Source organism: Acipenser ruthenus, chromosome 21, assembly GCF_902713425.1.
Source record: "Acipenser ruthenus chromosome 21, fAciRut3.2 maternal haplotype, whole genome shotgun sequence".
Lineage (NCBI taxonomy): Eukaryota > Metazoa > Chordata > Actinopteri > Acipenseriformes > Acipenseridae > Acipenser > Acipenser ruthenus.
In genome coordinates, this window is record NC_081209.1 from 20344154 (window position 1) to 20358633 (window position 14480).

At 38.0% G+C, this 14480-nt stretch overlaps 1 protein-coding gene across 10 annotated transcripts in view; it reads left to right on the forward strand.

The window, feature by feature from the left end:
• LOC117428103 (unconventional myosin-IXAa-like) overlaps positions 1-14480 on the forward strand; it is a 167117-nt gene that overhangs the window by 104599 nt on the left and 48038 nt on the right. For all 10 annotated transcript variants that reach the window (XM_058994964.1, XM_058994969.1, XM_058994972.1 and 7 more), the window contains 3 exons: positions 4388-4504; positions 7245-7379; positions 13803-13924. In XM_058994964.1, the coding sequence (XP_058850947.1) occupies positions 4388-4504; positions 7245-7379; positions 13803-13924 (374 nt within the window). The remainder of the gene's footprint in view (positions 1-4387; positions 4505-7244; positions 7380-13802; positions 13925-14480) is intronic.

The following is a 14480-nucleotide window of genomic DNA, read 5'->3' on the forward strand; positions in this document are numbered from 1 at the left end:
ATGTATAAAAGTTATCAATTCTTCAATTCCATTATCACAATGACTTTGATGTAACAAGGCATCTTTTATTGGCTACCATTCTTTATGCTGTTGATTTATAGTTCATAGTGACCTACTGCAAAAAGTGAAACTCAGATATTGCAAGCAAAAATAATCTGACTTAAAACACTCAGCATGTTTTAAAGTATAGGTTATAAAATGTTAGATAAAAGGGGTGTGGTTTGCTGTTGGAATACGCCTCACTTGTTTTGAGAAGAATGGCTTGCCCTTTTGCTCATTGTAACGCCCTGTAAAACTGAACTGCTTTGATGAAAGCATCTTTATTTTACCACATTTGTGCAAGCAGTGCTTTTGTTGGTATTAGAGTGCTAATACTGTATGCATATTGGGAAACCTCCTTAAAACAAATAAAACACACAAATGTAAGTGATCCATTTAGTGCTGGGGAATGCAAGGAATTTATATGAAGAGACAAAACAAGTGATTTGTTTTGATTTTCCATTCCGGGAAGAGCTTTGTTTGAGTTTGGGTCCACAGTTGCAGAATTTTTAGCCTTCTTAAAGAAGTAGTTCTTAACAGAAGTTCCTAATGCTCTTTTCATTGCATCTAGAGGACTACAGTACTGACTGAATCAGTGCAGGAGATGTGAGTCGTGTAACTGGGCTTGCCTGTTATGCCAGTTCTGTCTCGACTGCACCACTGCTGCCTGTAGAATGTAGTCCCAGGCCGGTGTTCTGGCTCCACTACACCCCTGGTTTAGATCCACCATTGTGTAGAGGATTAAAATAGACCACGCTGTGGCTGTAGATCACGGTGATACTGATAGCACTTGATCTGTATTTACAGTCATGGTGGGAGATGTTCTGCACAAAGCTTCATGATTCAAAAATGCCTTGACTCTTTCTGTTTTTGCTATGCTTATTCTATACATGCAGCACACAGACGAATCCCACACTTTTGTTTTGGAAATGTAACTGACGTTATCTCCTGTACAGTTCATTCACAGTTTTAAGTAAACAGGATTTACACAAATTTCCCAAACTGAATCATACACAGATGCAACTGACAAGCTGTATTAATCACTTCTTGGTGGTGGTTTTGTTTTGACGTGTGTTTTCTTTTTCTTTCTCCTGCGCTATTGTGGGGCTTGCTGCAGTAAAAAAAAAAAAAAAAAAAAAAAAAAAACACACACACATTTGAACAAAAAAGGTGCATTTGAATGGGATGAACGAAAAACACCTAGAGGAATTGTAATGGAGGTATTTAGGAATTTGAACGGTGGGAGGAATTAATGCTAATAATAATAATAATAATAATAATAATAATATTAATAAATTGGTACAAAATGTTCTCTTTAACTTTACATGTTATCTGTGCTTGAGTATGATGGGGGCTTGTTTTGGAGTATTTTCCAGACTACAGCACATTGCAGGGGTGTTCTTGTTTATACAGAGCTTTAAGACTTGATGTACTGCAGGCTCTGGAATTCTCCTAAAAGATAAACTGACTCTTCCCGGACTCGGCAGTCCTATTAAAAACCTATTAAAAATCAATAAAACATTTAGCCCTCTGGTTTATTATTTGTGTTCTAGGATTAGCATTCTTTACACCTACATTCCAAGCAATCGGTCTAGAAAAGAGAGTGCTTGCCAGCACATTAAGACAAGCTGTAATGTATGTATTCATAATGGGATCCTGGTCACTGCAAAGCAGAGCAGCCATTCCTAACTGTGAAAATAATACCAGGCATGGGGTAACTCTAAATGCTAAATATATTCAGGTTTTAAAGGCTGACATAATGCCCTAATATTTCAAGTTTATTTAATGACGACAAGCAAAACCCAGAGAGTAATTAATCACTGAGCAAGAATGTTGTCCTTGGATGGGGTGCGTCCTTTTTAACATCTCTGAGTCTCAGCATTAGGCATAGGTACACAATTACAGATATTGTAGCAGACAAGAAATATGCGTTCAACTCCATTTTTGTCATTCCTTGATATGACAATAGCCATTTTAAGGGTCTATAAGGTGACAGTTTTTTACTAGAGCTCTTACTTTTATAAAAGGTATCAAAAGGACAATTCCCATGAACAAACTGTTTATGTACATGTGTTTAAAATAATGTATGGTATGTTGAAATACTAAAGTATGATTCTCTAGGTCAAGTTCAGTTGTGGATATTATCTAAGAAAGATAAACCCTTTTGAAGCAGTAATTTTACCACTCAGACACAACCTTATAGAGTACATCTACCTTGGAGACCATTTGAAGTTGTGACATCATATATGCAGGTTGTTTGGACATTGCCTGCTTAATGTGTTAGTGACCTTTACATTGACCATGTATGGGTTCTATTGAGGGCAAGTGACATTTTAAGTTTCTGGGGGTATATACTGTAAACGTAATATTTGGTACACAGCTGCATGCTGTGATTTTATCAGTTCCATTACTGTTTCAGTGCTACATTGTTTTAACAACTGGCCATATCGATGATGCAGACCACATGCTTTGAGATCTGAGTGTCTTTACAGTTACAGCCTGTGCTGTCCAGTAAATAAGAAGCATTTCACTGCCACATTGTGTTAACCTCTGGCCATATCAATGATACTGACCTTTTCCTGTGTCTGTCTGTTTTACTTCATGATCACATTCCCCTTACATTCTGCTCCCAGGGATACTTTGATTTTGTTCACAAAGAAATGTACCTCAAATGTTTTGAAGCTATATTCTTGTTTTGTCATTTGCCATCCATCCTTAGAAAAATGTTAGACGCGCAATAAAAACATTAAATATAGCCAACATGACCAAACAGCAGAGTAATTTGGCATGACCATTTAAAAAAATATTAGAAAGTTACTCAGATTTTCCTGTATGCAGCATCCTCTTTTTATTAAAACTGTGCATAGCAGGCCTCTGATTGTTCTTTTTAAGTGAAGTGCACCTGCAGCCGTCTACCTTGACCTGTGTGTCCTTGTATTTAAAGGACAAGGGTCTATAAGGTGACAGTTTTGACTACAAGTGACGGCTGAAACAGAGATATTTACTATGGAGGTTGTTTTACCACCGTAGGATATATTTGAAGAAGTTAACTCGTCTGTTGACAGATTCTTTTATTTCTTTTTTCTCATGTGGATCGAATCCTGTGTTTGCCCACTTTTAGATCATTTTTCCCACTTTGCATTTTGTAATGATTGCCATTACATCAGACCTAAAAATGAACAAAACTGTGTTTCTACATAGGATTCAAGACAGTTCATTTCTACAGATATACTGTATGTACCATATACTAGTACTATTAAAGGGGAAACAACTTCCATAGTAAACACAGAGTTTCATTTTTGGCTGTTATTTGTAGGCATCTTATAAACCTTTATCCTTTATTAAGACCAAGAGCCATTGCACACATGCACACAATGTACTTTTATTTGGGTGCAATTCACTTCAGTAGGTCAGTGTGTGTTTTTAAATGAGCAAGGCAGTTCAATAATTTACTGTGCACCTATCAATGGCATGTAATGCTAACTAGAGTTTCGTGGCTGTTGACTTTCATTCAGTCTGTTTATCGTACTGTATAAAATGTAATGGACTGTTTGTTGAGCAAGGTGCATCTTGGGCTTGTTTCTCTGGGACTCTGTTACACAGACTTCGTTAAAAGGTCGTAATGAAGCTCACCCTTCAGATTTTGGGAGGTTTTGTTTTGCCACAGAAGGCTTCATCCAGCATTCTTTTTTTTAATGTGTCTTGTGTTAAGCTGTGCTGAGAGGAAAAGTGCGCTGGGCTTTGAGTTACAGTGCTGTTAAGATCCGTGTCTCTGCAAATCTGAATCCTGGAGTGGAATCAGGACAGGGTGAAACCAATAGCTTTCTCTGTCATAATCATTTGAATATGAAATGGGCTCAGGCTCTCACCCCTTGTTCTGCAATGTGTTTCCGTTTACAGTAAAACTTTGCTTTAAGGCCACCGCATAAAGTCATCTTCAGTATTCAGAAAAGATTGACTCTTTATTTTGGATATCCTGTTCAGTTGATTTGATTGTTCAATACCTTCAGAAACTTCAGTGGTCTAAAATGAAAAGTGATAACAACTGGAAAATTTATACTAAATCCCAGCTTAAAAAATATTAATCCTTTTTTTTTTCATGCTGTGGCTTTAAATCTGTTGATTTGTTTAGCAGGAGAAGAGTGGATGCAGGCTAGGAAATGTCTGTTTTTAGACTTTTATCCGCTTTATATAACTTGTTACAGTGTTCTACACTGTCTTATGACTGATCCCTTTGAATTATAAGTGACCGTTGCTGTTAAAGGTGGGAGACCTATTAAAAAATGTATTCAATCATGGAAGGGTGATTTGGTTTGGACTAACTGTCTGTGTGCATCTCTCCTTATAGGCTGTGACAGTACGGGACTCCATGGCAAAGTCCCTGTACAGTGCGCTGTTTGACTGGATTGTGTTCAGAATCAACCATGCGCTTCTCAATACCCGGGACCTGGAGGAGAACACAAAGGTAAGAGGGGAGCTGAACAAAGCCTAACACGGACATTGAGTTTCAATGTGAAGTATTGGATATACTGTTTGTTTGTTTCTTTGTTCTTTTTACTGCATTATAAATAGGGGCTTGAGGTTTTCGGGTTTTTATTTTTTGTCACTTGACGTCCCTTTTTAAACTTATTTTCAGCTGATTCTGTTTCCTAATTTAACTCAGAAAAAGCTGTTAATTGCAAAACAATATCACTTGTTTTTACCTTCATATCTTGGCAGAGCCTGATTTCTGTTTCGCTTAATTTTTATTTCAGACTGACAAATTACGTTAATTGCTCATCGCTGATCCTAATTGCATTTCATTCTTGCAGTCGCCAAGTTTATAGTTGTGCTTTTGTTATTTTCACTCGTTTAACAGAGTTATCCTGACAGATTTTCTTTTCAGCATAATATACCCCTGATACCAAGTCCATTTAAAATATCCTTGATTTTTGTTGCAAATAAAACATTATCTTAAACACTGTTTGTAATTAATTGTTTTCTCTTTATTGGGATGCAGAGACAGGTAAACAGCGACTAATTAACATATAAAGGAAGGTATAGATTTGGAAAATAAAAACTGAAAAGCCCTAATTATAATAAGTCAACCCGTTGCTGTTAAGGATTTGTCAAAACTCAGGTATGTCTTATCTTGTGTGAAGATGTCATCCCATGCTAGAAAGAATGCTCGGTCAGTCTCGGCTTACTGGAAGCAATGTGTGACAAAGAAGTGTCCGTCTTGCATACAAAATGCCATTTGCTCTTATAGGATTTTGGACATGGATACCCGATCTTTCACAAATTGCACTAAATGGGACCTTTTGTGACCGAAAGGGTATTTGGGATGTAAAATGTACGCTTTGTCACAAATCGACCCACTCCTCAGAGAGTACCTGTGCTGGCAGTCACCAGATAAACATTTAACTGGGTTTGCAAATGTTTTACATTTCCACCAGGACTATATCGTCTTTTGGGTGAAATGAAGAACACCCATTTAATCTGCATTGGTTGTCAATCAAGAGTGAAGAAGTGGCGATTTGGAGGCGGGGTGGAGGTTTGCCTTTTTGAAAAGAGCTGAGGGAGTGGGGTGATATACAGTACCAGCCGATTTGTGCATTTGAATGTGGCTTTCGTCCAAAAGAATGTGTGTCCAATAACAGTTCCTGTGTGTGTATAGTTGGGTCAAAAAATAGGTATTGTATAGTCATCTCATTTTGTTTTCACATACGTTTTTAACTGCATAGCCAGGTAATTCCTTTAACAAAAACATTCTGGTACCCTGAGGAGAGTGTTCCAACAGCTTTATATTAGTCTGTCACAGAAACTGACAGGCTATTACAGCCCAGGTGTACCAAACAGCTGATGCACTATGTCATTTATTTCTTCTTCTATTGGTCTATTTATCAATTCTAAACATGACGTCCATAACAGATGACTTCATTTTATCTGCTGCTGTTCTTTTATAGAAAATTAAGATAGAAGGGGACTGGTACAGACCAGCCAGATTTTAACAGCAGGCTGCTGGGCTTCTAATCCTTAGATCGGTTGTATATAATTTCTGCAGTTTAATTTGCAGAGTTTCTGGTCGACAGCTGGTGTGTATCTTTCTCTAGTTTTGCTTTATTAATTCTCGCTGCCAAATGTTAACATCCATAATGAAATAATTAAAAGCCTGGAAAGACCACAACTGTCAAAGATGTGACTGACTTTTCTTTTCTGTTACGAAAAGAAAGTTTGTGTCCCCAACAGAGGGGGAAAAAGTCAGCTACGTCCGTAGTTCTCCTTTCAACCTCCTCTTTGGTCTTTTTAGCTCCAGATGCAGACATTTGATGCCGTCATTGCATATTTGTACACTGGGATGAATTAGTCCATATCTAGCAAGGGAAACACCTACAAATGGGAGAGAATATTTTTGTAATGTTTTATTCCTGTTGTGGTGGTCGCTTTATGCCACTCTTGTTTCTTGTTAATGTTTGAGCTACAAATCATATCTAATAAAAGAGAACGAGAACCACATCATTAAAACCCTGACCAACTTGCCATAAGAATTGTTGTATTTTCTGTTGGATATAACCTTTGATTTGTATGACAGGGTAACTTGCCACTTCTTCCTTCTCCTTTTGAGGGGCCTTCTGTGAAACTTTCTACTCCCAACTACCGTCTAGCTAGAAGAACCCTAGGGAGTTGCTAGGTTAAAGATAATTAAAATGGTTTTCTACAAAATAAACCAAATTTAAGTAATTGTAGCTAACAAATTAATTGTATAAATCTTATGTGTTTTGTACTTCTATTAGCTAAATAGGTGTCAAATGTACAGTTTTGAAAGAGACGCATGTTATAGCACACATGTATATTTTAATATTATAATTATAAAAACAGGACATCTGGTTTGCATACAGATATGAAGGTACAGTATCTAGGAATATAAGGAGGTATAAAGTGCCCACAATCATACTGTATAGTAAATATAATGTTGGAACCTGGTAGAAATTGAAAATCAGTTGCTCTTAATTTTTTAATAATTTTTTTTACAGTCAAGACTATTGTTTTTCTGCTTACCCCGGTGATGTGGTGCAGTGGGCTTTACTCCTATAGCCCTGGCTACAATACAAGATATTGCAAGTGGCTGACAGTGTGTTAAATCTAGCCAGCAACGGGCAATACGTGGTGATTTTATAGATACTAAACTTTTTAAAACAATCAATCTCTCCCAATCTCTTTCCCAGATCCTGTCGATCGGAGTTCTTGACATCTTTGGATTTGAAGACTACGAGAACAACAGCTTTGAACAGTTTTGCATTAACTTTGCCAACGAGCGCCTACAGCACTACTTTAACCAGCACATCTTCAATCTAGAGCAGGTAGGGGCCTCTTTGTGCTTTGTAGAGATGTCAGAAGTTGCATTTGGGGGCTGATTCCTTGTGGTGGTCCTGCTACCTGTCTACCGGGGGGGGGGGGACGGGACGACGACGACATTGTAGTATGTTTATTTACAGCCTCAAATAAACATACTACAACCAATGAGCGACAGAACTGTTCTCAATGCAACATAAGAGAGACGCCATTCGTAAATGCCTGTCACCCTAATCTACCTGACTAGAAGGGGTCTCGGCGTGCCATCTCCCTGAATTTCTCTTGTGCACCAGTTCTCCAAGCCGCTGTGACAGCCTAGCTCTGGCTGCTTTTCACTGTGGCCGACCCCTCTCGCCTTGGGCATCAGAGTTGTCAAAGAGAGGAATGCTGTTCAGGGCTGTGTTTATGTGAGATGACATTCACAGTGATACTGTAATTGGTATATGCCAGAAGAATTACCTCTAATTGGATGATACTGAGCATCCACGAGTGGCTCTTTACTGGAGAAGCTGACTGAAGGAGTCAGTACGAGCCGTGACTTTTGATTCAGCAGGAGTGCTACTCATAATAATAGGAGGCAGAGAGAGCTAGAAAGGGATTTGTCATACAAAGAAAAACTAGCCGAGATTCTGCTCTTTGCTTTTTTTCATATTAAAATTGAACTAATTATTTTACCACCAAAACAAGATGTCTAGTTCCACTCGCCTATCGGACCTGCATATTCACTAGCTTGTTGAATTCAGAGACCGGTGTGCAAGGTTATTGAATAACAGAGTGCTGTTAATAGCTTTATACCGTATCTTCAGCTTCAGAAGCCTCTCAAATCACAATTGCTTACATATGTAACATTATGTAGACGATTTGAAAAATGCGTCAGATACATACATTTATGAGGTTCAACTTTTCTGAAGCAAGCCACTGATCAAAATAGCCTCTGATTAGATATTGCAGTTAATGTTCTCCATCTGTATAGGAGGCTGTGTGGTCCAGTGGTTAAAGAAAAGGGCTTGTAACCAGGCGGTCCCTGGTTCAAATCCCACCTCAGCCACTGACTCATTGTGTGACCCCGAGCAAGTCACTTAACCTCCTTGTGCTCTGTCTTTCGGGTGAGACGTAATTGTAAGTGACTCTGCAGCTGATGCATAGCTCACACACCCTAGTCTCTGTGTAAGTCGCCTTGGATAAAGGCGTCTGCTAAATAAACAAATAATAATAAACCATCCTCTCCTATATTTGTCATCTCACATAATTACAACTTTCTAACTAGAACAAAATTAGACCCTTTTATATAGTTATTCTTTCTGAACTACTATACAGTAAAGTTATTTTATGTAAACCAACTGTACAGCCAACTCTGCAGCTTTTTAATATTGAATGTGCACAGGTACAGTAGATGGTGCCATTCAGTGAAAAGGTTTCCCTAGAGCAGGTTCACCACTGCTCTGTTTCCACAAGGTCGACTATGACACACAGTGCAAATTAGGTCTCTAACGCCTGGCTTCACTAGTGTGTGTTGAGGCTGCTCTTTCCAGAGTGTTTGTGTGTCAGTGTCTGTGCGGAATGGCACTGTATTGATTTTAGTCTGAAACTCTGTGTGACAATCCTATTTGAGCCCGGAGGTGCGAGTGTAGAAAGGCTGGGCGTCAATGTGTTTACATGATCGCCAGAGAATTTTCCCCCATTTAATGGAAGAAGGACTTATTTTATTGTAAGATTTAAATTGAACGTTTCTAGTAGGAGGAGCCAACGGTTGAGTTGAAAGTTCACGGCAATACATGACTCCAAACAAAACCATAATGAAGCCATGGAAGGATCTGGGAGGAGATTGGGATCTGTAGTGCAGGTAGAACTAATAGCTGAAAGGTTAAAACCTCGCATGACTTTCTGGAATGAGAAAATCAAAGAAATGGATATTCCTTAATTTATTTAATTTCTCTATTTCAATGCCCAGCACCTGTTTCACCTTTTTGTATTGGCCAATTTGAATCAAGACTTTACAGCACATCAACTAGTATGTTTTGGTTTTATCGCTGAAGTTTAATCATAAAACGACATTTTAAAAATCTGTATTAAACAGAAAACATGATAGTTCTGTCATTGATGTTTTTTTTTGTTACTTAGAAGCACCATTATCTTCTAGTTAGTTAGCTAGTTTTACAGCTCTAAAAAGAATAAATGGTGCGATTGCAAACATCATCAGCTGTAACTGTTTAGTGTCAGTTAGTTGTCTCTCCGGTATTTCCAGCATGTCTCCTGCATCAAGTCTTTGATTTCCAATAATGCAGACCAACATTAATCTGCACCAAACTGTGAAGCTTTACAGATCAGTAATATGTTGCTGCTCCTGCGTGTGGGACTAAGTGCCGGTTTACACAACTATATCAACAAGTGTAGGGTGTTTTAATTCTGTAGTACATCGGATTGTGAGGGTTATCCTGTCTCTTGGAGAAGATTAGTTAAGACACGGGGTGTTGCTTTGGTTCAAGTGAAGGGTGAATAGAGAAGAGTGATAGTGGTATTAAAAGTTATGACATCGAAAAGGATCCTGTGTTGCTGGCAAGCCGATCACACATCAGCATTCTGAGCTGGACCGGGTTCAGCTACGTTCGGCATGTGTGGCATATGCAGCTCATAAATTAACAGGGCTAAACTAGTTTTTGGAAAATCCTCACACTTCACACGCTTATTAGACTATAATGGTATTATCATTCACCATTTATGGAGATCTTGTAAATGTGTATGTGGTATCAGGAGGTTACTGAGATTTGTTCACTTTGCTGGCCAGTTTCTGACAGATTTAAAGAGACTAGAATAGAACTGAATGTCGTCATTATAGGAAAGACTGGTAGCCTGTTGATGTTGGTCCAGTTTTGTGAAGTCTGGCCTGAGGTCAGCAGTATTAATGTGGTGCAACACTTGCTTATGGGAGTAACGATAAACACAAACAAACATTCACTCCCTGTCCTTGGAGGTATTTCTTTGTCCTTGGACATAATTATTTTATTTAGTAAAATAATCAGGTGTTTTAAGTTGCAGATATTTTTAAAAGGTTGTAAAATATATCAACAGTTATTTATTGGGCAGCAGTGTGAAGTAGTGGTTAGGGCTTTGGACTCTTGACCGGAGGGTTGTGGGTTCAATCCCAGGTGGAGGACACTGCTGCTGTACCCTTGAGCAAGGTACTTTACCTAGATTGCATCAGTAAAAACCCAACTGTATAAATGGGTAATTGTATGTAAAAATAATGTGATATCTTGTAACAATTGCAAGTCGCCCTGGATAAGGGCGTCTGCTAAGAAAGAAAAAAAATAAATAAATAATTAAACCATGTTAGGTTAATGATGTCCCTTTACCTTTCTATGAGGTTTGGAAACCTTCTGAGTGGCTCTGACTGCAATTTCCCAAATACACAAGTCATGTTGTGTCTTGTAAGATGCCTTCACCTCAGGAGCTGCTGTGCAATCCTAGTTGTCTTCCATAGATAGGCAGGCAACTAGAACAGAAAAAGCAGTTCATTAACTCCTTGTCAAAGCAACGTAATACACTTAAATAGTAAGAATGGTTGCAAACATCATGCAAAGGGAACAGTGAAGTTCGATATTAGAAGGAGGTGGTTACCTGGGGTTCTCGTTGTTTTTGTTGTTTATTATGGGGTAGTTTTGGTGGGTGACCCATGTGCACATTTGTTTAATTCCAAAGACAGCCTCATCCCCATTCTGAAGCAATGTTTCACAGGATAACATCCAAACAGGCCAAAACCACAGACTCACACAAACCAACCATGTTTGGTTTTGTTTTATTATTTTTCTGTGTGTTGGCATTCGCATTGCAGGAAATATTAAACCACGCTATGAATGAGATGTCAAAAATGTCTTATCAAGGCTATACTTAGCAGAAAAAAACCCGAAAGAAAACAAACACAACACAATTTGGGTATTGTTTCTTCATTGCTTTAAATTCAATAGTGGTAAAAAAATGGTAAATTTTAGAAATTAAAAAACAAAATCTTTCAGACATTGAGAGACTTTTGGTCAAAACTTTTCGTACAGAATTTACTTCTGGTATTTCAAAATTAAAATGTACCAAAACCCCCAAAAAACCATACTGAAGCTATGAAGACACTAGCTCGGGGAACCTCAATTCTGTTTCTTGATAAGGTTAGCTTTGCATAACTTGAGATGCCGCGGAGATTTATTTCCTATAAAGTACCAGTAAGCTAACACTTTGAATTAAAGGTTCAATGAATTTCTTTATTTATTCCTAATTCTGTTTAATATTGGATAGTAAAAAATGCATTACAAATAGCAGACAGTGGGGTGAATTACGATGATTTAAACTGTGTCAAGTGTACACTTAAAATCATTTCAAATATGATATTTAGTGTGTTCCTTCCAAAATTTCAGGGAGTACTTTTTGTTTGTATGTTGATTGAAATGCTGGTGAAAGAATGAATCAGGAATTCAAGTCTACACTTTCTCTACACTGCAGTAGGCGTTTACATTAGCAGTTCCTCTTTGTTGGCTGTGGTATTAAGATCAGTTGAACCAACCCCATTGGTTTACTTTCCGAGTTAAAGCTTGAAGAAAGTCGGTGAAGTTTATTCATGTCGATTCCCAGTGAGACTGGGGAGTGAAGTGGCACCCAATGGTAAAATACCAATTTAAACATTTTAGCTTACATTACTTCAAAGGAAACCTTACAACCCAAACATTAACATCACCCAGTTGACTTATTTCTGTGTTAATTTAGCAATCACATGCCCTATTAGGTGAAGCGCTCTCATTTTTTATTAAACATCTGCATCCTTTTATATTTGGGATTGGAAATAAAAAGACGAACATATTTGTCCAGCTGAGTTTTCTTTTTTTTTTTTTTTTTAAATGCTATTGATTTTATTAAATTCTGGCGGGATTATTTATCCTGCTTTGTTCCATTTCTTTTTTTCCCAGCAATTCCAGGAAATACACAAAAAAAAAAGCCATGGAAATGTTAAGAATGCCTTTCATAATATTACACCTCCGAGGATACGCACGGCTAGAAGAAAGGTTGCTTCAGCTGAATATGAAAAACACATTACTAGGCTGTTGTCATGGACAGCTTCCAAAGACACTGGTCCTGATTTAGAAAACCCTTCAGGAACAGGGCTGGGTTTTTGAAGTGAAGTTATACTTCACAGTTATTGTTTTTCCCCCAATTAGGTTTGCATGGCATGTGCAGCAAGCAAGCTTCCAGAGGCTTCGTTTTGACAAAGGAACCAATTACTTACAGAGCTCACTGACCTATGCAGTCTATAATATCCAACTCTTCTGTAATGCGCCCTCCAAACAGAGGCTTACATTTAAAGAAGCTCGGAATCGCGGTTTCAATTGTATGAATAAAGCGCTTTTTTCCTGAAAATGAGTTTCGGCTCAGGGAGTCTTATCCTATATATTTAATAATGTTTTGGTTTACTAACTATGTATGTATACAAAACCTGTAAATACCTGAATATGAAGTCAAGAAGACAAATGTTTTTGCCTCTTTCAGTCTTCTAATTGTATCTCCTATTGTATGAATGGGTGTTTATGGATATGGATGAATTAAGAATTACAGTGATTTCCAAACTGCCTGTACACCACGGCAGGTGTTTACATTAGCAATTTGTCCAAATGTTATTAACGAGGGAAGTAATTCAATGTTTCTGAATAAAAAAATAAAACAAAAGATTAGTTCCAAGGCTACAGTTTGCTGTCCTGCAAAAATTATTTGACTTATGTATTCAGTCTAGCTGCAAAATCCTGAAAGCTGCCTAATGCGCTCTGCTGGAAAAGAACGCTTTTATATATACAGCATGTACAGTGTATACAGTGCTTTCACAACAGGTTTGATTTGGATATAACTGAGCTAGCAGGTGGCATTCTTAACCTCCCTCTGCTGCAGGTAGAAGTGGCAGAAACCTGCCTGCTTAATTCAGAGTGACTGATTGACAAGAAGGACGTCTGTGTGCTTGAAGATGAAACTGCCATTTCAAACCACTCCGAGCAGCATGATGCCTAGACAGAGAAATAACCAACAATTAACCCCTATTGCAATCACAGACCATGATCAACTTCAAATGCTTTTTACTCGGTTTCAAAATAATGAGGGATTATCAAGAACTTACGTTGGCTTTAATTAAAACTTTGTCCCTCTCTCCCATGCAATGGAGTGATATTAAACATGAACGCGCAAGTGCTTATCGCTACATCTGAGAATAAGGGATAAGCATTTTGTTATTAAAGGATTAATTAAAGTTCATATTTGCTGTGTTTTTTTTTTCCCTCTCCCATTCCCTTATTGAAATAGACACTTTGTGGTTAGTCTGTGTCTTGGAGACAAGTCTCATACAGCAAGTCCTCCATGTTAATGTGGAAATGGAAAGTAACTCCTGTCTGGTATGTTGTCCCCTACAGGAAGAGTATCGCTGTGAAGGTATCAGCTGGCGCAATATTGACTACATTGACAACACTGGCTGCATCAACCTCATCAGTAAGAAGCCAACTGCATTGTTCCACTTACTGGACGAAGAGTGCAAGTGAGTATGAATGAAGGACTGGAGACCATTAAACATGCAGAGTGTAAATGTTTCAAACGAACCGTTTTATATTAACCATGCTGAAATCTGAACTTGAGTGGGGAGAGATGTTTTACAGTGCTTTGTATTTAATAATGGTAGTCCACTAATTTTGGTCAATAGCTGAGCAACCAAGCCCCTAAATTGAGTATTACCATATGCAGTATATCAAAATGTGCTATATGGGGGAAGAAGAAGAAAAAACAATATATAGTGGAAAGGAAATCTCTATTTTTTCCACCTGCAGGTTTTGCCATATCCAGAATTGAGTGAGCTTTTTAATGAAGCGCTCAGAGTTTACAATGTTATTGATAGGCGGTAGCTAGTGCAGAACTGTTCTGTTGTGGTTTTTTAAAAGCTGCCACAACAAAGAGAGCTTCAGGGTTGAAAGAATATCTGTACGAAAGCGAAGTGCCATCAGCAGAGTTGATTTTTCAGAGCAGTCGGGGAATTGTGCTTGGAATTGTAGTTTGTTATGGATTCAATCAGAAAATACAGTTTTCAAATCCTTCTTTCC